This window comes from Lolium rigidum, chromosome 4 (assembly GCF_022539505.1).
Source record: "Lolium rigidum isolate FL_2022 chromosome 4, APGP_CSIRO_Lrig_0.1, whole genome shotgun sequence".
In the NCBI taxonomy this organism is placed as follows: domain Eukaryota; kingdom Viridiplantae; phylum Streptophyta; class Magnoliopsida; order Poales; family Poaceae; genus Lolium; species Lolium rigidum.
The window spans coordinates 176140312-176168097 of NC_061511.1; the positions used below are offsets into that span (position 1 = coordinate 176140312).

The 27786-nt window shown below is 42.7% G+C and overlaps 1 protein-coding gene across 1 annotated transcript; it reads left to right on the top strand.

Annotated features, from left to right (window-relative positions):
* The first annotated feature begins 404 nt into the window (after positions 1 to 404).
* Positions 405 to 4347, top strand: LOC124646432 (disease resistance protein Pik-2-like). The gene is made up of 3 exons (XM_047186543.1): positions 405 to 1353; positions 1913 to 2196; positions 2294 to 4347. Exons 1-3 carry the CDS (start codon positions 518 to 520, stop codon positions 4054 to 4056), a joined length of 2883 nt encoding a protein of 960 aa, XP_047042499.1. The 5' UTR covers positions 405 to 517; the 3' UTR covers positions 4057 to 4347.
* The last annotated feature ends 23439 nt before the right edge of the window (positions 4348 to 27786 follow it).

Below are 27786 nucleotides of genomic sequence, written 5' to 3' on the forward strand. Positions count from 1 at the left end.
TTTTATTTTCATTTCTGTTTTATTTTATTACCAATGCGGTGCGTCCGCGCGTTGGGCGCAGCGTGCGATCCAAACGGACACGCGGACGCGGGCCGCTGTCCGGATGTCCGTTCGGCCACGCAAACGGCCCAAAACGGACGGCCCAGCGCGTCCGTTTGGGTCGCGCGGTTGGAGATGCCCTTTTAGCTCAAAAAAAAAAAAGGTTGGAGATGCCCTTAGGCCTGCCATACGGCGCCGGACCCCGTAGGAGGTCGCGGAGTGGCTGAGTCGAGTGATTTTTGTTTAAGTCTCAGTAGATGTCCCTACCGCGCCTGGCGATCCGATATTTTGCGTATGGGGCTCCATTGGAAGAAATGAGCTAGATCTGGCTGGTGGGTTCACATGTGGCATCTCGCTCGTTCTCTGCTTCTCTTGGTCAATGGTAACGAAATTATCACTCATTTTTCCATCCAAATTTGTGCAGAGCAGAGATCTCCTTGATTAGCAACGAGAGAGGAATACTAACAAGTACAGAACCATGGAGCTGGTGGTGGGCGCTTCGGAAGCGACGATGAGGTCGGTCTTGGGCAAGCTAGGCGGCCTCCTCGCTCAGGAGTACACCCTGATTCGGGGCGTCAACCGCGACCTCCAATACATCAACGACGAGCTGTCCACCATGCAGTCCTTCCTCCGCGTCGTCGGAGGAAGCCATGGCCACGACGACCGGATGAAGGACTGGATGAAGCAGATCCGTGACATCACCTATGATATTGAGGACTGCATCGACGACTCCGGCCACCGCCTCCACGGCCTGCGCACCGACATGTGCTGCTACTTCCTAGTCAACAGCGTCTACGAGGTTCTTACTTGGTGGCCTCGGCGGGATCTTTCTACCAAGATATCGACTCTCAAGATGCGGGCACAGCAGATCGGCGAGAGGCGCGAGAGATACGGCGTGAACAATCCGGACATCAGTGGATCTGGTGGGGGACCCAGCACGGCTACCGGATTTGACGCCGCGGACAACCAGCACTCGAACCTTCAGCTTGTCGCCGCGAAGGAACCCGTGGGAGTCGAGGAATACATGGGGGAGCTTGAGAAGTGGGTGACTAACGAAAATAACAGCTCCGGCGTGCTGTACATTGTCGGGTTCGGAGGTGTGGGGAAGACCACCATCGCCAACGCCCTGTATAGGAAATTTATGGACCAATTCGACCACAGCGCGGTGGTAACGGTGTCTCAGAGCTCCGACATCAACACAGTCCTCACGAACATCAAGAATCAAGTCATGCCGCAGTCGAACAGCCACAAACAGCAGGGCGATGATGTCATACCGAGTCGTATCGATCTCGAGGAGCACTTCAGGGAGAACAGGTACCTAATGCACACTGAAGCCTCATCTCATATTGCTTAATAAGTATAAACTGAATTAAGACAAGAGTTTGTTGAATTTCTTTGTATTAGATCTCTTCGTTCCTATTTAACGGAAATCTCTTCGATCTTTTTGTTAATTAGAAAGCATGCAAACATAATGTGGAGACATTGCTAGTTCCTCATTTGGCAAAGTTTAATAGTGCCTATATGACCCAAAGACTAACAATGTGTCGAATCAATGTAATAGTATCTTCTTACGCCTTCTCATCTACTAACTCCATCCCAAAATTACTCCGTGCACTCAGATTAAAAATAAAGCAACGATGATTTTTTTTTTTGTTGACATTAGGTTGTGAAAACACCTCTTTTCATTCCAATCTTACAGTACAGAAGTGCAATTCCAAGAAAAATAGCATATACATTGAAAATTATCAGAAGTGGCACTTGTCCTTCTAGAAAAGAAATATGCAGCCTTTTTCTTATTCAGATAAGAAAATATCTTATAGCTATCGTTAGTCACTCACTTTCTGCTCCCACTATTAATTTCATTTCCTGGCAGTTACTTGGTCTTAGTTGATGATGTATGGTCTGCAACAACGTGGGACCAAATTAAAAAGGTGTTGCCTCCGAGTCGGAAACGCAGCAGAATTATAGTAACTACACGGTTTCAAGCTGTTGCTACTACACGTAGAGGAGAAGGAGGTGACCATACTCATAAAGTTATCCCTCTTGGTGTCAAAGAATCTGAGAAGTTATTTAAGCAAGCCTTCTTTGAATCCAAAGGAAGACAAGATAATATGACACGGTCTCAAGCTGTTTCTACAACATCTAAGAGAGTAGAAGGTGAGTTGATTCATAAGGTTTATTTTTTCTTCATAAGCAACCTTGATGGAAACAAACCAAGATAGTTATCTAATCAAGCTCTCCCTTAAAACAAAAGGTCATGAAGATGTTATGGTTCCGGAGGAAGTCTGGAGGATGTGCGGTGGGCTTCCGCTGGCCATAGTTATCATGGCTGGTTATGCGGCCTGCAACCCACGTAAAACACGGGATGATTGGTTGAAAATTTGCAGTTCTCTATTTCCAGAATCAGGCAAAGATCACTGGAAAGATGGCGAGAAAGACCTTACCCAGGAGGAAGTGGGCAGGATTATCAGTTATTGCTACAATGACATGCCTGCTGAAATCAAGACTTGCTCGCTATATTTGAGCATATTTCCAAAGGGCCACAAGATCAGCAGGAAGCGTTTGACAAGGCGATGGATAGCGGAAGGATTTGTCGTTGAGAAGCAGGGGCTTAGTGTGGAGGATGTTGCTGAGACATATTTCAATCATCTCATACGGAGGAAAATTATCCGACCAGTGGAGCACAACAGCAATTTAAAGGTGAAGAAATGCATAGTCCATGACATGGTTCTTCAACACATTGTAGCGAAGGCAAGTGAAGAGAATTTCATCACAGTGGTTGGTGGTAACTGGCTCATGCCACCACCTAGCAGTAAGGTCCGTCGGCTGTCCCTCCAAGGCAGTGATTACAAACATGCAAAGGATACAGAGAAGATGAACCTGTCTCATGTTCGGTCACTAACCATGTTTGGGAGCTTGAATCAACTTCCTTCCCATTCGTTCAAGATTGGAATTGTACAGGTTCTGGATCTTGAAGGCTGCACAGGTTTCAGAAAACACCATACAAAGCAGATATGCAAAATGCTTCTTCTCAAGTATCTCAGCCTCCGCAGAACTGACACTAAACGGCTTCCCAAAGAGATAGGGAAGCTTAAGAACCTAGAGACTCTGGACATCAGAGAGACGAATGTTGTTGAGTTACCTAAGACTGTATGCCACCTTGAACAGCTGGTTAACATACTTGGTGGAGACAAAAGAACACGGATGGCATTGAAACTTCCTGAAGAGTTAAGTAAGAGAAAGAAAATGAAGGCCCTCCGCATACTGTCAGGGATTGAGATCCTTGGGGGATCAGGGGACTTTCATCATTTAACTGAGCTGAGGAAGCTTGTCATCTACAAGCTCAAAACCATTGGGGACAATGGGAGCTTCCAGGATTTAAGCTCCTCCATCGAGTACCTCGGTGGTTACTCTCTACACACACTTGTAATTGATGATGAGTCATCTAGTTTTATAGAATCATTGCATTATCTGACAGCCCCACCCAAATTCCTTGCTGCCCTTGAATTGTCAGGCAAGCTGGTTATGCTCCCCAGTTGGATTGAAAAACTCGGTGCTCTCAACAAATTAACCCTTTCAGTAACAGCACTCCGAACAGATAACTTGGAGAACCTCAGTAAACTAGAGGCATTGATCTCTCTCACGTTTTCATTCAGGGCAAAGGAACGTGATCCACAAATACTGAGCATTCTTGCAGGAAACAAGCTATACTCCAAAGGGGAGATCAAAGTTCCAGATAGAGGATTTAAGAGTCTTAAGCTTCTTCGTTTCTCTGCTCCTCTCTTGCCATTACTTAGCTTTCCAAAAAATGCCATGCCACAACTAGAAAAGCTTGAGGTGAGGTTCAGCATGCTTGAGGGCCTTTTTGGTGTGGAAAACCTTGCAAAACTCAAAACAGTGCATTTGGCATCAGACAACAAAGCTGGTGAAGATATGACGAGGGAGATACAATGCGAGCTAGAGAGTAAAGTGAGACATACTGATGGCGAGATTCCCAGAATAATCCTTCACCACTGACTGACTGAGATGAAGTCGAACTGGGGATCCTTGTGCATTAAAGATCATCACGCTTCTCTACTTGTTCTAACTTCTAAGAGATCTCCATGCTACTTGTGCCAAAGTTGCTCAAACTGGGATGATGCTTCATCCAGTACACTCATTTAGTGTGGTAAATGTTTTATTAATTGTGTTCGAAATAAGTTTGTCGACCAAATAGCAATGACCTTATAGATTTCATTCATGACAATGTTTTTGTCATCTGTCTGCATATCTGTCGGAAATTATAGGTGTTCAATTTTGTATAATCGAATGAGCAATTAAGATTAATCTTGTCCTTTTGTCTTGTTATTTCATTGATCCTTGGCTTCATGTTCAGTTATCTGGTTGTAGTTGTGTCGTTCTGTCAAACATTTTTTTGTCAAAAGGTTCCTGGAGCTTTGTGACCAGGCGCGGTAGTTGTCAGCACTTCATTGGGCTAGTCTGGGTATTCTGCCACCGCCAGGGAAGGTAACAGTAGCAGAATAGGGCTGTTCAGCTTAATATGATCTGAAGTGGCTGCACGCCAGCTGCGAGGACCAACTTCTTAAGATTCCAGTTGACTGTTGTTGGTTACCTGCCCTGTTAGACTTCAGTACGTGATCAAACAATAGCAATCAAGATTACCCTAGGATCCACGTAGCAGTCCGAATCTTCTCTTCTCCAAAGTTCCTTCTTGAGATCTAACCTGGGGCGGTGTTTCCCGGTTTTCCGGAGCTGTGTGTGTCTGATTTCTGATCTGTCTGCGGGAGGTGAAAGTATTTGACGAGGCGGTGCTCCTGGAGGGTGGTACGAGCAGACGGTACAGGCAAGGCCCGCCCGTACCGATGTCCATTAAACTTACAAAAGGTTGTCCTCGTATTGTCCTTTCGTCTAGACGCATTATTAAGTGTAAAAATGATTTTTATCACATCAAAATACCATGAAATGACAGTTTTCATTGATATTTCATTATTGACTTATTATTTTGAGATCCTGTGTAGACAAGCATGAAATACAAAAATCGTACCACTACTTGATGATATATTGATAAAATTGTAATGCAAAAACATGCTAAAAATGCACTCATCAACGCCTACAAAAAAAACAGTGCATAAGCACCGTCGCCGTCCGATCATAGATTTTAGGTTTTCATGTTGAAGATACTCATCGCTTTTAAAATAGGGATTTCTATTTCCGTGCCCTCGGGTCCTTAGTTGTACTCAGTTTTCCCCAGCTCCTTAGTTTTTCCTCAGTTTTCCCCAATCCCTTGTCTGAAACCCGTAGAAGGAGCTCGGACGGAGGATTCCCGTTTAGTTGGCCGTTGGTTGGTGCTGGCAAGTGGGGCCGCCGTTGGTGCCCCGTAGTGGACACGTCTCCACTTATCCAGATCATCGTGGGACCCACAACTTGTCCACGTTAGCGCGCCGGATCCACAGCTTACCTAGGTGACCGTTGCAAAATGGGAGCCCAAGCCAGCCCTGCGCCCGTGCCCGTACCATTGCTTCCCCTTTTCTTTCCCTGTGCCCCATTGTTCTTCTTCTCCGCCACCGGCAGCCCTTCTCCGGCAGGCGAGTGATGTCTAGTGACTAGTTTCTCTTCGACCTCCCGTTCTTCATGGCCGCAGTATGGACCCGTGCCTTTGACAAGATGCCCTGACTGCCCACGCCAGGAGCCTCTGAAGCGGTTGATCTGTAAGACGAACGACAATGGCAACCGTGGACGTGAGTTCCTTGCATGCGAGAGCTTGCCATATAGAGAGGGGGATAAGGTTAGATCTCGCTCCAATTTCTCTATTTTCTCTCGATTTTCTTGTTATTCCCTCGAATTTGGGATTTAGGGTTCACGTTGTTGTTTTCGGATCTTGAAGAAATGCAGGCATTTCGAGTGGATCGATGTGTACGTTCGGAGGCTTCAATTGCGGGAATCGGCTTGGCGCTATTGGGGAGCGCAATTTGGGAGTGGGGGACTTGCTGTAGAGAATGCGGCGGAGAGAGGAGCCGTTTCGATTATGCCTAATGCTCCCAATGCAGGACTGGTGGAAGTGAAGGGAGAACTGAAGAAAATGAACAAGCAGTTAAGGAAGCTGATCGAGTTGAAGAAGCAAACTAATCTGATGGCTGGTTGTTTTTTTTGTTGTAAAATTGCGATCGGATTCTTATCATTGCTCACTAGGCGCTAGAAGTTGTTACAAGGGATACCTTGTTACAAATCCATTATTCAGTTACATGTACTTGTAGTTGTTTTTAAAGTTAGTGTGTGCATTCACCGAAATTACCAACTATATTCCCTAAAAGAAGAGGAATGCTTAAGAAATTTGATAATTGTTAGAGGGGTGACAAATAATCCATTCACCAAAATCCCCCAAATATGCCAAATATGTATGTCTCATGTTTCTACCAAAATTACCAAAACTATATTCCCAACTATATTCCTTAAAAGAAAAGGAAAGCTAAAGATAGTTGATAATTGTTAGAGGGGTGACAATAATGCATTCACCGAAATCCGCAAATATGTATGCCTCATGTTTATACCAAACTTATACCACTTTTGGGCGTTTCAAATTACCAAAACTATATCCCAAACTATATTCCCTAAAAGAAAAGGAAAACTAAAGATAGTTGATAATTGTTAGAGGGGTGAAAAATAATGCATTCACCGAAATCCGCAAATATGTATGCCTCATGTTTATACCAAAATTATACCACTTTTGGGCCGTTTCAAAATACCAATACTATATCCCAAACTATATTCCCTAAAAGAAAAGGAAAGCTAAAGATAGTTGATAATTGTTAGAGTGGTGACAAATAATGCATTCACCGAAATCCGCAAATATGTATGCCTCATGTTTATAACAAAATTATACCACTTTTGCGCCGTTTCAAAATACCAATACTATATCCCAAACTATATTCCCTAAAAGAAAAGGAAAGCTAAAGATAGTTGATAATTATTAGAGGGGTGAAAAATAATGCACTCACCGAAATCCGCAAATATGTATGCCTCATGTTTATACCAAAATTATACCACGTTTGGGCCGTTTCAAAATACCAATACTATATCCCAAACTATATTACGGGGCAAACTCGTTATTGCACATAAATAGAGGGGTGGCACTCTCCACCGACAGAGAGAGAGAGAGGTGGCCACGAATAGAGAGAGAGAGAGAGAGAGAGAGAGGGGTGGCCACGAAGAGACGGAGAGGGGTATACTGCCCGTTAGATCAGTGGATCAACGGTTCGTGGAGTCGATCCGTGTGACAACGGCTCAACCAATCAGGATAAGTTTGGGCTTCTGAGAGCATTTGTGACAGTACTTGAGGGCAAAACTGAGTAGTACTAAGAATGCAAGGGCACATAAATAGTAAATAGACTAAGGGATTCAAACAAAAGAATTACAAAATGAAAAATGTGTGTTTTGTACAATATAATTCATATTGGGCTCCATCAAATTATTTGCAATTCAAATATACATGAGTGTGACAATTATGGCATCATTTAGACAAACTATGTTTTTGGGGAAGATGTTTTGCGAAGAGGTTTGAGTGAAAAACCATGCATCTTCATACCTACACTAGTGATTCTGAGAAGTGGTAATTTGTGGTAAAACTTGATTTATATATGTTTGTTAAGGTTTTCTAGGTGGCAGGTTGCGTCGGAGGACTCAGGTGCCACTATGTTTTTATTTTTTTTGGATTTTTTTGCGCATGAAATGACTCAATTAGCTATGTTAATCTTATTTGTTGACTCTCTGTTGACCAGCTACTTGAGGGTAAAACTGAGTATATTGCACTTGCCAGTCTAAGTCCTCGAGGGGAAAACTGAGTACGGATAAAATTTCGTATAAGGCCCGTGGTTATAACCGAGTACACCAAACGTCCCAGGGTTAGACTCGTGTCGCGGTGCACGCTGCAGCCGTGCATAGCGGACGTGTGTTGCGGTACACGCCACCTTCGTCTTTATAGAGCCCCTCTTTCTCTCCCTCGACGCACGTTCTCACTGCAACCGCCTCTCCTGTCCCATCATCTTCTCCACAATCGAAGAAAAAACCCCGAAGAAAACCGTCGGCGATGGAGAAGAATGAGATGCCCATTGTCGGCGCATCAGCCGCCGGCGCATCGGCCGCCGCCCCCGTCCGAGCCCCCGTCGTCGCTTCCAACATAGCAGCCGGCGCATCGCCCACCGCCACCGTCCGGCGCCCCGTCGCTTGGGACCCGTACGAACCGAGTGTCGTACGTCGCGCCGGAGAACCCCGATACGTCCAAAACGTATCTACTTTCCCGAACACTTTTGCTATTGTTTTGCCTCTAATTTGTGTATTTTGGATACAACTAACACGGACTAACGCCGTTTTCAGCAGAATTGCCCCGGTGTCTCGTTTTTGTGCGAAATTCAACTTTCAGAAAATCCCTGAATTTATGTCGAAGGGCTTATTTTTCCAGAAGATTCACGGAGCCAGAAGGGCAGGCCAGGGGGGGCCCACGGCCCCCACACCATGGGCCGGCGCGGCCTAGGAGGGGGGCGCGCCGCCCTATGGTGAGGCCGCTTCGGCCAGCCTCTGACGCCCCCCTTTGGACTATTTAAGGGTTTCGATCTAAAAACGCGAGACGAGAAGTCGAAGTCGCCAGAAACCATCCAGAACACCGCCGCCATCGCAAAACTCCGTCTCGGGACCAGAAACTCCGTTCTGGCACCTCGCCGGGACGGGGAATTGGAGGAGATCATCGCCATCATCACCACCGACGCCTCTCCATCGACTAGCCATGTTTCCCCCATCCATGTGTGAGTAATTCCCCCGCTGTAAGCTGAAGGGGATGGTAGGGATTGGATGAGATTGGTCATGTAATAGCATAAGATGGTTAGGGCATAGTGCCTAGTATCCGTAATTGGTACTTTTATGATATTGTTGCAACTTGTTATGCTTAATGCTTGTCACTAGGGCCCGAGTGCCATGATCTCTGATCTGAACATGTTATTGTTTCATGATGATATTCATTGTTTTATGATCTTACCTGCAAGTTGTATACACATGTCGCTGTCCGGAACCCAAGGCCCCAAAGTGACAGAAATTGGGACAACCGGAGGGAAGGCGGTGATGTGAGGATCACATGTGTTCACGGAGTGTTAATGCTTTGCTCCGGTGCTCTATTAAAAGGAGTACCTTAATTTCCAGTAGATTCCCTAGAGGCCCGGCTGCCACCGGCTGGTAGGACAAAAGATGTTGTGCAAGTTTCTCATTGCGAGCACGTACGACTAAATATGGAACACATGCCTATTGATTGATTAGTACTTGGATACCGTTTTATTACTATCTCGCAAATGCCCTACCTTGATTGTTACATGAGTTTCTCTCATCCATGCAACGCCCGTTCATCCATCCCTCGTGCCTACGCGTATTTTAATCTCGCTGTTTACTATAATCACTACTCGCTGTCTTTGATACTCGCTACTTATATTTCGCTATCAGCTATCGCCATAAAACCGTTAGCTATCGATAAACTCTTGCGAGCAAGTCTATTTCCGAGTGCAGCTGAATTGACAACTCCGCTGTTAAGGCTTACAAATATTCTTTGACTCCCCTTGTGTCGAATCAATAAATTGGGTTTTACTTCCCTCGAAGTCTGTTGCGATCCCCTATACTTGTGGGTCATCAAGACTATATTCTGGCGCCGTTGCCGGGGAGCATAGCTTTATTTGCAAGTTCACTTGGATTGATATAGTTCGCTGCAAATTCTCCATCATGGGTAAACCTCGCGATACTAAATTCGCCATATTACCATCCACTACAAGAAAAGGTACAACTCTGAGTACCTCTGCTGCTCTTGATTCACCATCTGCGATAAGTCAACTTGTTTCACCACCACAAGCTTCACGTGTTGGTACTTCTGCTGAAACTGAAAATTCCTCTGATAATTTTGATGATGCTTCTACTGTGCTTGATAATGATGGTTCATTAGGATCTTTTCTAGATGCTACAATTGCTAGGTCTAGACAAATTGAAAATACTGAAACTCCTAATGAAAATACTTTTACACCCGTTAATTCACCCGAGTCCGATGACCTTGATGAAGATTATGTGGAACTTGATGATGATTTTATTGATAAATGCAATGCTACTACTGGTACAAGTAATATTAAAAGGCTTCTTGCACAACATACTCGTTAGATATAAACTGTCTCCCGATCCTAAATTTGCCACATCTCCTATAAACATTAAGGATAAAGATTATGATTTTTCTCTTGATTTATCTCATATATCTATTGTTGAGAAAACACCTTTTTGTGGTACTGAAAAAGAAAGTGATGTAGAGCACATGAATGAGCTTTCTACTTTAAGTAGCTTGTTTTCTGATGATGTTAAGATGAGTACTTATTTCGTTGCTAAATTTTTTCCTTTCTCATTAAAGGATGATGCTAAAACTTGGTATAATAGTTTGCCTCCTGATTCTATTGATAGTCCAAGTGGTTTACTTGATGTTTTCTTTCGGAAATACTTTCCTGCTAGTGCTCAACATATTGCTTTGCAAAGAATTTATAATTTTGACTAGGAAGATGGAGAGAAATTGCCTGAAGCTTGGGCGAGATTTTGCTCCCTTATCAGAGCTCGGCCTGGACATGATTTGGAAAAGCATGATTTACTTGATATATTTTATAGTGGACTAACCATTGAGTCTAGGGCATACCTGGATAGTTGTGTTGGTTGTGTTTTCAGGAAAAGAACTCCAGACGAAGCGGAAGAATTATTGGCTAAAATAGGCCGGAATCATGATGATTGGGCTACACCTGAACCAACTCCAACGCCAATATTGAAGAAGAGGGGTATGATTAAATTAAATGATGAAGATATGAGGGAAGCCAAGAAATCTCTTAAAGAGAAGGGTATTAAACCTGAAGATGTGAAGAATTTACCTCCCATAGAAGATTTATGTAAGATAACTCCCCCTTCATCCATGATTGGGGTACACTCTCTTCAACGCTTTACTAGGGAAGATATTCCGTATTCAAAACCTCCTGCACAATGCTTAGATGAGTTTGATAATTATATTGTTAAGCAAAATAATTTTAATATGAGAGTAGAGAATCATTTAATGGAAAATTCTCAAGCTATTAGTGAATTGCATGGTATTGTGGAGAGAACCTCCAATGACGTTAAGATGCTTGTTAAACATTTTCATATGGTTCAAACTCAAATTGATCAACTCACTAAAGTGCAAAATGACTTGTTATAAAATAGTTCTAAAGAAAAACATGCTTATGAAGTAACAACTAGAGGTGGTGTTTCTACTCAGGATCCTCTATATCCTGAGGGGCATCCCAAAAGAGTTGAACAAGATTCTCAACGAACTGAAACTAGTTCTCCTTCTAAGAAAAAGAAAAAGAAACATAAAAATGTTGTAGAATCCTCTGAACTTGTTAATGATCCTAATAGTATTTCTATTTCTGATGCTGAAACTGAAAGTGGTAATGAACATGATAAAGATAATGATAAGAATGATACTTCTGATAAAGAAGAGGTTGAAGATCAACCTGAAAAGCATGCTAAAAATAAAAAGTACACTAAAGAAGATTTTATTGCTAAGAAACATGGTAATGAAAGAGAACCTTGGGTTCAAAAGCAAATGCCTTTTCCTGCTAAGAAACTAAAATCAAAGGAAGAAGAACACTATAACAAATTTTGTGATTGGATGAAACCTTTGTTTTTGCAAATCCCTTTGACTGATGCTATTAAATTGCCTCCTTATTCAAAGTATATGAAAGATATTGTCTCTAACAAAAGGAAAATTCCTAATGAGGAGATTTCCATTATGCTCGCTAATTACTCTTTCAATGGCAAGGTTCCAAAGAAGCTGGGAGACCCAGGTATACCAACTATTCCTTGTTCCATTAAGAATAATTATGTTAGAACTGCTCTATGTGATTTGGGAGCAGGAGTTAGTGTGATGCCTTTTTCTCTTTACAAGAGACTTGATATAGATAAATTGATACCAACTGATATATCTTTGTAAATGGCTGATAAATCTACTGCTGTTCCTGTTGGTGTATGTGAGGATGTTCCTGTTCAAGTTACTCAAAATTGCTTAATATTAACTGATTTTGTTGTGTTGGAAATGCCTGAAGATGATAATATGTCTATTATTCTTGGAAGACCCTTTCTTAATACTGCAGGGGCTGTTATTGATTGCAATAAAGGAAAAGTCACTTTTAATATTGATGACAAGGAACATACTGTCTATTTTCCCAAGAGGATTGATGATAAAATATGTGGAGTTAATACAATTTCCAATTCAAGAACTGTCAAAGTGGGAGTTATTGATTGTACAATATATGATCTTAAAGAAGGATATCAAACTATTGTGATTGGATCCGTATCAATACCATATAAGGTAACATGATTGATTTGAGGTTTATTTCTTCTTATGACATGTAAAAATTATTTGGTGGCAAGACTTGATCAACCTTGTTAACAAGTATATTTTATATGCATAGAAGAGCTAAACAACATTTCTTTCTTTCTCCACTTGTTTTACTTGTCTGTAGCACTACTTGTTTTGCAAGATGCTTTAGTTGTTTAGAGGTTTGAAAATCTTTTTCTGCCCGGTAATAATAATTTTGACACCCAGAAATGTGCATTTTTCAAAGTTTTCAAAAATTTACAAAAATTATACTGTTGGTCTTATTCTTCGAAGGGCTACCTGGGAGCACCAGGGGATGACCTGTGGGGCACCCAGGGGCTGGACCCCATAGGCCGGCGCGGCCAGCAAGGGGGGCGCGCCACCCTGTGGTGAGGGCCCCTCCTTGCCCACTTCATCATCTCTTTCACTCATTGCACTCTCTCTCCCTAAAGAACTCGTACTCACTTTCTCTCACTCGCGTTTATGCTCAAGAGCTCAAGATTTCTCGATCTCTTTGCTCAGCCCAGATTTCTGTCTGAAATTTGGCACATTTGCTCTTCGGTATGTGACTCCTCCGATTATCCAAATAGAATTTTGTTTGGTTGAGTATATCTTGAATATTTTGCTGCTGTAGGTGACATGTTTAGTGAGCTTGCATGCTTGATTCAATTTGTAAGAATGAGTTTTGATGCATGTTTAGTACTCTACCAAGTTCCTATAGTAGTTTCCCTCAAATATATATCTCCAAATCAACTTTTATAATGATTGTTGAAAAATTTCAGAAAAGGAAGATGGATAATTATAACTTTGGAGAAGTGTTCGAAAGAGAGACGACAAGCACGGGGAGGCCCTCAAGGTCATCCACTCGGATTAGACGATCCTATAATGAGGATGTTAACGCACCGAGCTTCTAATCCGAAGAGGACAATGGAGTCCCTAACGCTTCATCTTTTCCATGTTATAACTTTTTGAGTAATGCAGGGTTGCTGGATGATTTCTTGGTCCTCGTCGGTAATGTAGGCTTAACCGCCTATATGGAAGATGAAAGGGATCAATACTACATGCTAACCAAAATCTTTGTTGAGAGCTTTCAGTTCAACAACAAGCACTATCAACCATCAGTTGCATTCAGGATTTATGGTAATCCTATTACTATGAAGTTGAAGGATTTTTGTACTGCATTGGATATTGCCCCTGTAGGTACAGCGAAGAAGATTGAGAACAATCCCAAGGCTTTGCTGGAGCTCTATCGAGGAGTTACCAATGATGATTGCTGCGCCATTCAGCGCGGCAAGATAAGAAACATTCAACTCCCTGCCATTAAATATTTCGCTTACTATCTTTCTACTAGCATTCTTGGTAGGGAGAACACTAGTAATATTTCTAGTTATTGATACGTCTCCGACGTATCGATAATTTCTTATGTTCCATGCCACATTATTAATGCTATCTACATGTTTTATGCATACTTTATGTCATATTTATGCATTTTCCGGCACTAACCTATTAACGAGATGCCGAAGAGCCAGCTTGTCTGTTTTTCGCTGTTTTTGGTTTCAGAAATCCTAGTAAGGAAATATTCTCGGAATTGGACGAAATCAACGCCCGATGGCCTATTTTTCCACGAAGCTTCCGTGAAGACCGAAGAGGAAACAAAGTGGGGCCACGAGGCGACGACACGCTAGGGCGGCGCGGCCCAGGTGCTGGCCGCGCGGCCCTGTTGTGTCGCCACCTCGTGACGCCCCCTGACCTACCCTTTCGCCTACTTAAAGCCTCCGTCGCGAAACCCCCGGCACCGAGAGCCACGATACGGAAAACCTTCCGCAGACGCCGCCGCCGCCAATCCCATCTCGGGGGATTCAGGAGATCGCCTCCGGCACCCTATCGGAGAGGGGAATCATCTCCCGGAGGACTCTTCACCGCCATGGTCGCCTCCGGCGTGATGAGTGAGTAGTTCACCCCTGGACTATGGGTCCATAGCAGTAGCTAGATGGTCGTCTTCTCCTTATGTGCTTCATTGTTGGATCTTGTGAGCTGCCTAACATGATCAAGATCATATATCTGTAATGCTATATGTTGTGTTTGTCGGGATCCGATGGATAGAGAATACTATGTTATGATGATTATCAATCTATTACCTATGTGTTGTTTATGATCTTGCATGCTCTCTGTTATTAGTAGAGGCTCTGGCCAAGTTTTTGCTCTTAACTCCAAGAGGGAGTATTTATGCTCGATAGTGGGTTCATGCCTCCATTAAATCTGGGACAGTGACAGAAAGTTCTAAGGTTGTGGATGTGCTATTGCCACTAGGGATAAAACATTGATGCTATGTCCGAGGATGTAGTTATTGATTACATTACGCACCATACTTAATGCAATTGTCTGTTGTTTGCAACTTAATACCGGAAGGGGTTCGGATGATAACCTGAAGGTGGACTTTTTAGGCATAGATGCATGCTGGATAGCGGTCTATGTACTTTGTCGTAATGCCCAATTAAATCTCACTATACTTATCATATCATGTATGTGCATTGTCATGCCCTCTCTATTTGTCAATTGCCCGATCGTAATTTGTTCACCCAACATGCTATTTATCTTATGGAGAGACACCTCTAGTGAACTGTGGACCCCGGTCCTATTCTTTACATCGAATACAATCTACGCAATATTTGTTCTTTACTATTTTCTGCAAACAATCATCATCCACACTATACATCTAATCCTTTGTTACAGACAAGCCGGTGAGATTGACAACCTCACTGTTTCGTTGGGGCAAAGTACTTTGGTTGTGTTGTGCGAGGTTCCATGTTGGCGCCGGAATCCCTGGTGTTGCGCCGCACTACATCTCGCCGCCATCAACCTTCAACGTGCTTCTTGGCTCCTCCTGGTTCGATAAACCTTGGTTTCTTTCGAGGGAAAACTTGCTACTGTCTCGCATCACACCTTCCTCTTGGGGTTCCCAACGGACGTGTTAATTGCACGCATCAAGCACATTTTCTGGCGCCGTTGCCGGGGAGATCAAGACACGCTGCAAGGGGAGTCTCCACAATCCAATCTCTTTACTTTGTTTTTGTCTTGCTTTATTTTATTTACTATTTTGTTTGCTGCACTTAAACAAAACACAAAAAAATTAGTTGCTAGCTTTACTTTATTTACTGTCTTGTTCTCCATATCAAAAACACAAAAAAATTAGTTACTTGCATTTACTTTATTTACCTTTTGTTTATTTCATCATGTTTCCCCCTAATTACACTCTAAAAGACATACCGGTAGGACGTGCGTCTATCATTGGAAGAGATAATATAGAAGATTTTTTCACTCATGTTAGTAAAGTTGAAGATTTTGAAGATAGACACTTGGTAGAACTTGCTCCTACTTATGAAATTGTTGCTGCTTCTTTAGTTCGCATGTTGAAAACTAAATTTTTTAATCTCAATCCTATAATCCAACACATGTTTCTCACACTTGGTGATATGGAAGAAGGGGAAAAGAAAGATTTTGTTTTAGAAACCCTTCTTAAAGAATTTGGTGGTGTAGCAAGAGAAGCTAGAAAAGTTTTTAGTAAGCATGAGAGGCTTGGTACGATCATCGATTTTAAAAGAACACTTGAAAAAATGGATATGGATAGAATTAAGTACACTAATAGTGTTAATAATAGTGGGGAGATTAAAGCACCAATACCATGTAAGCTCCTAGCTATGCATGAAGCTCTAGATGATAATTATGCTTGGCTTGTTCCTGAAAATTTGTTTGATGAGAGTAGCAAGCCCAAGAGTAATGAAAAGGGAGCCGCTGAAACTTATGTCTCCAAAATACTATGCATGGTTGAGAAAACTCCCGACACCCAAGGTAATGTCGATGCTTCATCTCTTGATAATACTTGATTCACACTTTCTGCGCCTAGCTGAAAGGCGTTAAAGAAAAGCGCTTATGGGAGACAACCCATGTTTTTACTACAGTACTTTGTTTTATATTTGAGTCTTGGAAGTTGTTTACTACTGTAGCAACCTCTCCTTATCATGTTTTTGTGCCAAGTAAAGTCTCTATGGTAAAGTTGATGCTAGATTTGGATTGCTGCACGAAAACAGCATTGCTCGTCTGTCACGAATTCGCGCAGAAGTCTCTGTAAAAAAATCAAAAAGATCTGCAAATTTACGTGCGTGATCCTCGGATATGTACGCAACTTTCATTAGTTTTGAGTTTTTCCGTTTGAGCAAGTTAAGTGCCCCTTCCAGGTTCGTCTTTACGGACTGTTCTGTTTTTGACAGATTCTGCCTTTTATTTCGCATTGCCTCTTTTGCTATGTTGGATGAATTTCTTTGATCCATTAATGTCCAGTAGCTTTGTGCAATGTCCTGAAGTGTTAATAATGATTGTGTCACCTCTGAACATGTGAATTTTTTTTTTTGAACAAAGGACGGGTCCGAAGGACCCAGGCTGCTTATATATCAGCGGTGGGATTACAAATTACAAGAAGGTCCACAAAGGAAAAGATAACACAAACAGGACCTGCACTTTTACGAAAGGACCCCTAAAAGAAAATATAAAAAGCAATCGGATCCTTGAAGCCCTTCTCCACCGCAGACATCACGACGAGCTCGACGCCAAGAGCAGCGACACCATCGCCGGGGACGAACCACTTGGGATGGCAGCACCGATGAATCTCCAGCTGGAGCTCAAGAACCTCCGAGATGGCATGAGGCCAGGAGGTAGAGATGCCACTAGAACGTGGCCTTGGAGAGCCGCCAATCGGCCATGAAGAGCAGAGGCAAGACGGACCTTGCCGCCGCACGTCCTCTGCTGGTGAACTCCAGATCGAAGCAGCAATAGATCCGGGCTTATTGAAGGATATGTCGACGAAGCCTTGCTTCTCCGCCTCCGACTCCAACCATGGGAGCAGCACGAGGAAGAAGACAGCCACCGAACGCCGGACGCGGCCCGCAAGCACCGGCGATGCACTCCAAACTGGCATAGAGCCAAACTCAGGCATAAAGCTAAACTTAAAACAAAACACAAGAGGTAGACCTAATCTAGAGCTGTACAAGGGAGGGTCCCTCGCCCATCTCAGCGCCGGCCATAGCCGGAGAAGAGCGGGGAGGGGCCTGGCAGCCCAAGATCTGGTGGAGGTCAAGGAGAGCAGGAGGGGTCGGGAGAGAAGAGAAAAAGAGGGGTACATGTGAATTTTTGATTGTGCACTAACCCTCTAATGAGTTTGCTTGAAGTTTGGTGTGAAGGAAGTTTTCAAGGGTCAAGAGAGGAGTATGATATACTATGATCAAGAGGAGTGAAAGCTCTAAGCTTGGGGATGCCCCGGTGGTTCACCCCTGCATATTTTAAGAAGACTCAAGCGTCTAAGCTTGGGGATGCCCAAGGCATCCCTTCTTCATCGACAACATCATCGGGTTCCTCCCACGAAACTATATTTTTATTCAATCACATCTTATGTGCTTTGCTTGGAGCGTCTGTTTGTTTTTGTTTTTGTTTTTGTTTGAATAAAATGGATCCTAGCATTCATTGTGTGGGAGAGAGACACGCTCCGTCTGTTGCATATGGACAAATATGTCCTTAGGCTTTACTCATAGTATTCATGGCGAAGGTTGAATCTTCTTCGTTAAATTGTTATATGGTTGGAATCGGGAAATGCTACATGTAGTAATTCTAAAATGTCTTGAATAATTTGATACTTGGAAATTGTTGTGCTCATGTTTAAGCTCTTGCATCATATACTTTGCACCCATTAATGAAGAGATACATAGAGCTTGCTAAAATTTGGTTTGCATATTTGGTCTCTCTGAAGTCTAGATAATTTCTACTATTGAGTTTTGAACAACAAGGAAGACGGTGTAGAGTCTTATAATGTTTACAATATGTCTTTTATGTGAGTTTTGCTGCACCGGTTCATCCTTGTGTTTGTTTCAAATAACCTTGCTAGCCTAAACCTTGTATCGAGAGGGAATACTTCTCATGCATCCAAAATCCTTGAGCCAACCACTATGCCATTTGTGTCCACCATACCTACCTACTACATGGTATTTCTCCGCCATTCCAAAGTAAATTGCTTGAGTGCTACCTTTAAATTTCCATCATCCGCCTTTGCAATATATAGCTCATGGGACAAAATAGCCTTAAAAACTATTGTGGTATTGAATATGTACTTATGCACTTTATCTCTTATTAAGTTGCTTGTTGTGCGATAACCATGTTTTCTGGGGACGCCATCAACTCTTTGTTGAATATCATGTGAGTTGCTATGCATGTTCGTCTTGTCTGAAGTAAGGGCGGTTTTCACAATCAAATGGTTTGAGTATGCATACTGTTAGAGAAGAACATTGGGCCGCTAACTAAAGCCATGAATCATGGTGGAAGTTTCAGTTTGGACATAAAACCTCAATCTCTTATGAGAATATTAATTGTTGTTGAATGCTTAAGCATTAAAAGAGGAGTCCATTATCTGTTGTCTATGTTGTCCCGGTATGGGTGTCTAAGTTGAAGAATGATCAAAAGCGAGAAATCCAATGCGAACTTTCTCCTTAGACCCTTGTACAGAGCGGCATAGAGGTACCCCTTTGTGACACTTGGTTGAAACATATGTTATGCAATGATGATCAGTGTTAACCCAAGCTAATTAGGACAAGGTGCGGGCACTATTAGTACACTATGCATGAGGCTTGCAACTTGTAAGATATAATTTACATGATACATATGCTTTATTACTACCGTTGACAAAATTGTTTCATGTTTTCAAAATAAAAGCTCTAGCACAAATATAGCAATCGATGATTTCCTCTTTGAAGGACCTTTCTTTTACTTTTATGTTGAGTCAGTTCACCTATTTCTCTCCACCTCAAGAAGCAAACACTTGTGTGAACTGTGCATTGATTCCTACATACTTGCATATTGCACTTGTTATATTACTTTACATTGACACTATCCATGAGATATACATGTTATAAGTTGAAAGCAACCGCTGAAACTTAATCTTCCTTTGTGTTGCTTCAATACCTTTACTTTGATTTATTGCTTTATGAGTTAACTCTTATGCAAGACTTATTGATGCTTGTCTTGAAGTACTATTCATGAAAAGTCTTTGCTTTATGATTCATTTGTTTACTCATGTCATTACCATTGTTTTGATCGCTGCATTCATTACATATGCTTACAATACTATGATCAAGGTTATGATGGCATGTCACTCCAGAAATTATCTTTGTTATCGTTTACCTGCTCGGGACGAGCAGGAACTAAGCTTGGGGATGCCGATACGTCTCCGACGTATCGATAATTTCTTATGTTCCATGCCACATTATTGATGATATCTACATGTTTTATGCATACTTTATGTCATATTTATGCATTTTCCGGCACTAACCTATTAACGAGATGCCGAAGAGCCAGCTTGTTGTTTTACTGCTGTTTTTGGTTTCAGAAATCCTAGTAAGGAAATATTCTCGGAATTGGACAAAATCAACGCCCAGGGGCCTATTTTCCACGAAGCTTCCAGAAGTCCGAAGAGGAAACGAAGTGGCGCCACGAGGCGACGACACGCTAGGGCGGCGCGGCCCGAGTGCCGGCCGCGCGGCCCCGTTGTGTCGCCACCTCGTGACGCCCCGACCTACCCTTTCGCCTACTTAAAGCCTCCGTCGCGAAACCCCCGATGCACCGAGAGCCACGATACGGAAAACCTTCCAGAGACGCCGCCGCCTCCAATCCCATCTCGGGGGATTCAGGAGATCGCCTCCGGCCCCCCGCCGGAGCGGGGAATCATCTCCCGGAGGACTCTTCACCGCCATGGTCGCCTCCGGAGTGATGAGTGAGTAGTTCACCCCTGGACTATGGGTCCATAGCAGTAGCTAGATGGTCGTCTTCTCCTTATGTGCTTCATTGTTGGATCTTGTGAGCTGCCTAACATGATCAAGATCATCTATCTGTAATGTTATATGTTGTGTTTGTCGGGATCCGATGGATAGAGAATACTGTGTTATGATGATTATCAATCTATTACCTATGTGTTGTTTATGATCTTGCATGCTCTCCGTTATTAGTAGAGGCTCTGGCCAAGTTTTTGCTCTTAACTCCAAGAGGGAGTATTTATGCTCGATAGTGGGTTCATGCCTCCATTAAATGCGGGACAAGTGATGAGAAAGTTCTAAGGTTGTGGATGTGCTGTTGCCACTAGGGATAAAACATTGATGCTATGTCCGAGGATGTAGTTATTGATTACATTACGCACCATACTTAATGCAATTGTCTGTTGTTTGCAACTTAATACCGGAAGGGGTTCGGATGATAACCCGAAGGTGGACTTTTTAGGCATAGATGCATGTCTGGATAGCGGTCTATGTACTTTGTCGTAATGCCCAATTAAATCTCACTATACTTATCATATCATGTATGTGCATTGTCATGCCCTCTCTATTTGTCAATTGCCCGACTGTAATTTGTTCACCCAACATGCTATTTATCTTATGGGAGAGACACCTCTAGTGAACTGTGGACCCCGGTCCTATTCTTTACATCGAATACAATCTCATCGCAATATTTGTTCTTTACTATTTTCTCGCAAACAATCATCATCCACACTATACATCTAATCCTTTGTTACAGACAAGCCGGTAAGATTGACAACCTCACTCGTTTCGTTGGAGCAAAGTACTTTGGTTGTGTTGTGCAGGTTCCACGTTGGCGCCGGAATCCCCGGTGTTGCGCCGCACTACATCTCGCCGCCATCAACCTTCAACGTGCTTCTTGGCTCCTCCTGGTTCGATAAACCTTGGTTTCTTTCTGAGGGAAAACTTGCTACTGTCTGCATCACACCTTCCTCTTGGGGTTCCCAACGGACGTGTTAATTGCACGCATCAGTTATCATCTTGCTTTCCTAGTTGCTGCACTCACTGGAGAAACACCTTATCATCTTGGTGCTCTTGTTGCTCGCCGTTTGTCTAACAAGGGGCCTATTTTTGGAGGAATTGTTGCATCATGCATGTTGGCATATTTTAATCTTCCTCTTGACCCTACTGATGTGAAATTAACTCCTATAAGGCTTGATATTGCTGCTATGAAGAGTCACCAAATTGTTACAATTGACTCTAGTTTAGATAATATTGTCTATAGAATATTGTTTACTGACGGGGATGAGAGGGAAATCCCTTTGCCGCAGCCAGATTTGTTCAGTATTCACAGGAAACCGTGGTCGCGCTCTAAGGAGGAGGTGAATGAGCAACTGAAGATACAAGGTTTCCACCAGCAGCATGACTCCGAGGACGCCGAGCCCTCCTACGGGTACACCGTCACGTATCCTGGTGCGTCTTCCAGCACATACCCGGAACATGACCCATCTTCGTCGTACTACGGAGGTGCCACTTCATGGGCACCATGGGATTGATCTCCACTTAGGCCAAAAGCCTAAGCTTGGGGGGAGGTATGCCGACATCACTCATTCATTTCATATTACAATTGCTGGATACTTGTATATACTTGTTTAGCTTCTTAGAGTGGTTTTCTAATAAGAGGGAGATGATATTTGGGGAAGTGCTGCCTGAAAACAGATTCTGGACTGATACCAAAAAAATTCTCGAAAACAGCCAGAACGTTATTTTGCGAAGCCAATTTTTGTGCATGTTCCCCAGGTTGCTATCTAACTTTCATTAGTTGAGCACTTTTCGAGCTGAGCAGCGGAAGAATTTCTTAAAAATCGATTACTGTACTGCTGTCAAGTTTGACGAATTTCTGCTACTTTGTGATTATGCGACTCTTTTAGTTTTCATTTCTCTTGTTTTTGTTTTGTTTCTTTCCTAAAACACAAAAAGACCAAAAATATTTATGTTGTTTCTCTTTACCATTTGTTTATTTTGGTTTCTTGTTCCTATTTTCTTTATTTGCTATCGTTGGTTTGCTATGAGAAAATCCAAAAAGATTTTGCTTTGTTTGCTTGTTTCCTTTTGTTCTTGTTTCCAATTCGAAAACACCAAAAATATTTGTTGTTCTTCTTTGGTTTTGTAAAGTTCATTATGGAGTTCAGCGGTCTTCGGTGGTTGGAGCTTGGTTTTCATTTCATATTATTCAAGCTACACAAGTGAAAAGGCAATAATGATGATCTACGACAATCCGACTGTGGTGAGAGGCTGGTATGAACTCTATTTGTTTTTATTTTTGTACATATACTCATCCATGTGAGCATGCTTAGTTGGTTCATGTGAGGTATATGTCATTTAAGAAAGTCTAGTAGTTCATGATCTCTCATGTTTAGCTCCAATTTATTAATATGAGCAGCATGTCATAAATATTTGTTTGCATTGCTTTATTCATAGATAGATATGACATTGTGGTATCCTCCTCTGAATAATTCACTTGAATCGACTTGGCACATGCTCATGCATGCATATGACTGAAAAAAAGTCAATTAAGCCTCGATGATTTATTTTGCCTCAGAGTTCTTGTATCACTTTTATGCCTCTGTTAATTTATTTTGTCGCAAGCATGATTATGACAGTTATTGCTCTCTTGATTGTCGCTTCCCAGTCTATTGCTAGCCTTCACTTGTACTGAGCGGGAACACTGCTCGTACTTCCAAACCCCTGAAAACCAAGTTATTCCAAAGTGTCCACCATAAATACCTATACATGGCATTTCAAACCATTCCAAGTAAATTCTCATGTGCTACCTTTAAAACCTTCAAAATGCTTCTCAATTTGTGTTAATGTTTTATAGCTCATGAGGAAGTATGTGGTGTTTATCTTTCAATCTAGTCATTTACTCCTGACAGACTTTCACCAATGGACTAGTGGCACATCCGCTTAGCCAATAATTTTGCAAAAAGAGCTGGCAACGGGGTTCCCAGCCCCAATTAATTAACTTTCATCAATAATTCCCTTCACATGATTTGCCCTGATTTATCAGTAAACAACTTAATTTGCAAATAGACACTCCTCCATGGTATGAGAATGTTGGAAGGCACCCGAGGATTCGGTTAGCCATGGCTTGTGTAAGCAAAGGTTGGGGGGAGTGTCACCCATAATGAAACCAAAATACATGTGTAAACAAAAGGGAAGAGGGATGATCTACCTTGCTGGTAGAGATAACGTCCTTCATGGGAGCCGCTCTTGGAAGTCTGGTTGATGAGGTAGTTAGAGTGCCCACTATCATTCGTTGACAACAACAAACACCTCTCAAAACCATTTTACTTCTGTCTTTAGAAAAATGAAAAGCTCTAGCACATGTTAATCCCTGCTTCCCTTTGCGAAGGGCCAATCTTTTACTTTTATGTTGAGTCACCATCCTTTCTTTGAGCACTCTCTTGAGAGCACAACTGTCATTCTTAGTATAATATGCTTGTCCCAAAATGTGATTAATTGTGGTATAACTTTGATGCTTTTATCTTTGATAATCTCTACTTCTAATCTTTCCATGAACTTCAAAGGTGCCCGGGCATTTATGTTTTGTTGTACAAATACGGGCAAGCGAGATACCACTTTATCATATCCTTTTATGAACATTGCAATCTTGCTGATAGACATGATTCATGATACTTATTATTAATTTGTTGGTACCTTTTCCATGATTGACATAGCTATTAGATGATTTTATTTGCATGTATCTTATTATGAATTGCCTAAGTACTTGTCCATATCATGAGAATATTTACATCATATGAACAAATGTGTTCGTGAAAGTTCTTTTATCGCACTCAGTTGTTAATCGAATTGCTTGAGGACAAGCAATAAGCTAAGCTTGGGGGAGTTGATACGTCCAAAACGTATCTACTTTCCCGAACACTTTTGCTATTGTTTTGCCTCTAATTTGTGTATTTTGGATACAACTAACACGGACTAACGCTGTTTTCAGCAGAATTGCCCCGGTGTCTCGTTTTTGTGCAGAAATTCAACTTTCAGGAAAATCCCCGGAATTTATGTCGAAGGGCTTATTTTTCCAGAAGATTCACGGAGCCAGAAGGGCAGGCCAGGGGGCCCACGGCCCCCACACCATGGGCCGGCGCGGCCTAGGAGGGGGGCGCGCCGCCCTATGGTGAGGCCGCTTCGGCCAGCCTCTGACGCCCCCCTTTGGACTATTTAAGGGTTTCGATCTAAAAACGCGAGACGGGAAGTCGAAGTCGCCAGAAACCATCCAGAACACTGCCGCATCGCGAAACTCCGTCTCGGGACCAGAAACTCCGTTCTGGCACCTCGCCGGGACGGGGAATTGGAGGAGATCATCGCCATCATCACCACCGACGCCTCTCCATCGACCAGCCATGTTTCCCCATCCATGTGTGAGTAATTCCCCCGCTGTAGGCTGAAGGGGATGGTAGGGATTGGATGAGATTGGTCATGTAATAGCATAAGATTGTTAGGGCATAGTGCCTAGTATCCGTAATTGGTACTTTTATGATATTCTTGCAACTTGTTATGCTTAATGCTTGTCACTAGGGCCCGAGTGCCATGATCTCAGATCTGAACATGTTATTGTTTCATGATGATATTCATTGTTTTATGATCTTACTTGCAAGTTGTATACACATGTCGCTGTCCGGAACCCGAGGCCCCAAAGTGACAGAAATTGAGACAACCGGAGGGGAAGGCGGTGATGTGAGGATCACATGTGTTCACGGAGTGTTAATGCTTTGCTCCGGTGCTATATTAAAAGGAGTACCTTAATTTCCAGTAGATTCCCTAGAGGCCCGGCTGCCACCGGCTGGTAGGACAAAAGATGTTGTGCAAGTTTCTCATTGCGAGCACGTACGACTAAATATGGAACACATGCCTATTGATTGATTAGTACTTGGATACCGTTTTATTACTATCTGCAAATGCCCTACCTTGATTGTTACATGAGTTTCTCTCATCCATGCAACGCCCGTTCATCCATCCCTGTGCCTACAGTATTTTAATCCTGTTGTTTACTATAATCACTACTGCTGTCTTTGATACTCTGCTACTTATATTTCGCTACTGCTACTGCCATAAAACTGTTGCTACTGATAAACTCTTGCGAGCAAGTCTATTTCCAGGTGCAGCTGAATTGACAACTCCGCTGTTAAGGCTTACAAATATTCTTTGACTCCCCTTGTGTCGAATCAATAAATTGGGTTTTACTTCCCTCGAAGACTGTTGCGATCCCCTATACTTGTGGGTCATCAAACCCCTACGACACCAGCATCGTCGACGACGAGCCGGAGGTAACCCTTTGTTCCCTTGTTCTTATCCCATTTCAATCCTTTTGTGTTAGATCTAGCGTTATTATGGTTCGTCTGTTCGTAGTTCTATCCATTTGTGCTAGATTTTGCGTTATTAGGCTTTGTCTGTTCCTAGTTCAATCCTTTTGTGTTAGATCTTGTGTCATTAGTGTTTGTGATTTGCTTTTGTTTAAGATTTGTGCCGATGATGATGAATATTTAGGCACAAATTGATTCAGGGTTTGGTCAGTAAACAATTGGTGTGTACAAATTTGTTGTGCATGATCTTTGGTTTACTGACTCAAATCCTGGATATAAGTGTGTCCAATGTAACTGAGGCTACCTCTTTTTTTCGAGCCCATATTATTATGCATGATCTTTTGTTCACTCTCTGTTCCATCATCGTTGCAATTGACTCCATGTTTTTTTGCACGATCTTTGGTGCTACGTGACAGGTGCAGAGCAGCGATGTCGACAACGACGACGAGTCCTTCTGATACGTCCATTTTGCATCACTATTTTATATTATAATTTACTGTTATTCATTGATATATTTCATATTTAGAGATGATACTTATGTTATTTCACCTATTTTGCATGTTTCATGATTATTGGAGAATCACTCACCGGAGTCAGGATTCTGCTGGAAAAAGCACCGTCAGGATACAGTATTTCTGAAGATCAACAATTGACGGAAAATATACCGAAACTCTTATTATTCCAGAAGACGGACACAGCCAAAAGTGGAGGCTGAGGAGGGCCGCCATGGCCCCCCCCATAGGTCGGCGCGGGCTCCACCCTGGCCGCGCTGCCATGTGGGGAGGGGGCCCACGACCCCCCTCGGCCATCTCCCTTTCGCGTACTTCATCTCGAGAGAACCCTAAGGCGTACGTGAAGATCGAGAATAGACACAGCCGCCTCTGCGGGGCGAAAAACACCAGAGAGAAAAGAGCTCTTCGGCAGGCTGAAATCTGCCGGGGAAATTCCCTCCCGGAGGGGGAAATCGTCGCCATCGTCACCATCATCGAGCTGGACTTCATTGGGATCATCATCATCATCTCCACCGCCGACACCATCATCTCCACCGCTGCACCTCGTCACCTCTGTAACATCTAGGGTTAAATCTTGATTATTTCATAGGGGAAACTCTCCCGGTGTTGATTACTCCTTGTTATTGATGCTATTGAGTGAAACCATTGAACCAAGGTTTATGTTCAGATTGTTATTCATCATCATATCACCTCTGATCATGTTCCATATGATGTCTTGTGAGTAGTTCGGTTAGTTCTTGAGGACATGGGTGAAGTCTAAATGTTAGTAGTGAACTATGTTGAGTAATATTTAATGGTTTGATATTTAAGTTGTGGTGTTATTCTTCTAGTGGTGTCATGTGAACGTCGACTACATGATACTTCACCTTTATGGGCCTAGGGGAATGCATCTTGTATTCGTTTGCTAATTGTGGGGTTGCCGGAGTGACAACAACTCGAACCCCCGTTGGTATATCGATGCATTAGGGATAGCAGGATCTCGAGTTTAAAGTCTGTGGTTAGATTTATCTTAATTACTTTCTTGTATTTGCGGATGCTTGCAAGGGGTTTAATCACAAGTATGTATTAGTCCTAGGAAGGGCGGTGCATTAGCATAGGTTCACCCACACAACACTTATCAAAACAATGAAGATTAATCAACTATATGAAGCGAAAGCACTAGACTAAATTCCCGTGTGTCCTCAAGAACGTTTGGTCATCATAAGTAAACAAACCGGCTTGTCCTTTGTGTTAAAAAGGATTGGGCCACTCGCTGCAATTATTACTCTTGCATTTTACTTACTTGTATTTTATTTATCTCGCTATATCAAAACCCCTAAATATTTGTCTGTGAGCATTTACAGTGAATCCTTCATCGAAACTGCTTGTCAACACCTTCTGCTCCTCGTTGGGTTCGACACTCTTATTTATCGAAAGTACTACGATACACCCCCTATACTTGTGGGTCATCAAGTCTGCATACGACCCGAAGGACATGTTGCCGAAGATGTTGACGAGTTTTCAGCTTGAAGCAGGCTTGATGAATCTTGGCGGCAAGATCTCTTCGTCGCCTGACTCGAACGATGATGATGATCCCGAGAAATCGGAATCGACCGCTGACGATCCCGAAGAATTTGGTATCG

What these genes read in the sequence shown, in the direction of transcription:
- LOC124646432 (XM_047186543.1), top strand. Translation starts at nt 518, where the DNA reads ATGGAGCTGGTGGTGGGCGCTTCGGAAGCGACGATGAGGTCGGTCTTG. An exon ending in GAGCACTTCAGGGAGAACAG is followed by an intron (nt 1,354 to 1,912) that starts GTACCTAATGCA and finishes ATTTCCTGGCAG; the next exon opens with TTACTTGGTCTTAGTTGATG. An exon ending in AACATCTAAGAGAGTAGAAG is followed by an intron (nt 2,197 to 2,293) that starts GTGAGTTGATTC and finishes TTAAAACAAAAG; the next exon opens with GTCATGAAGATGTTATGGTT.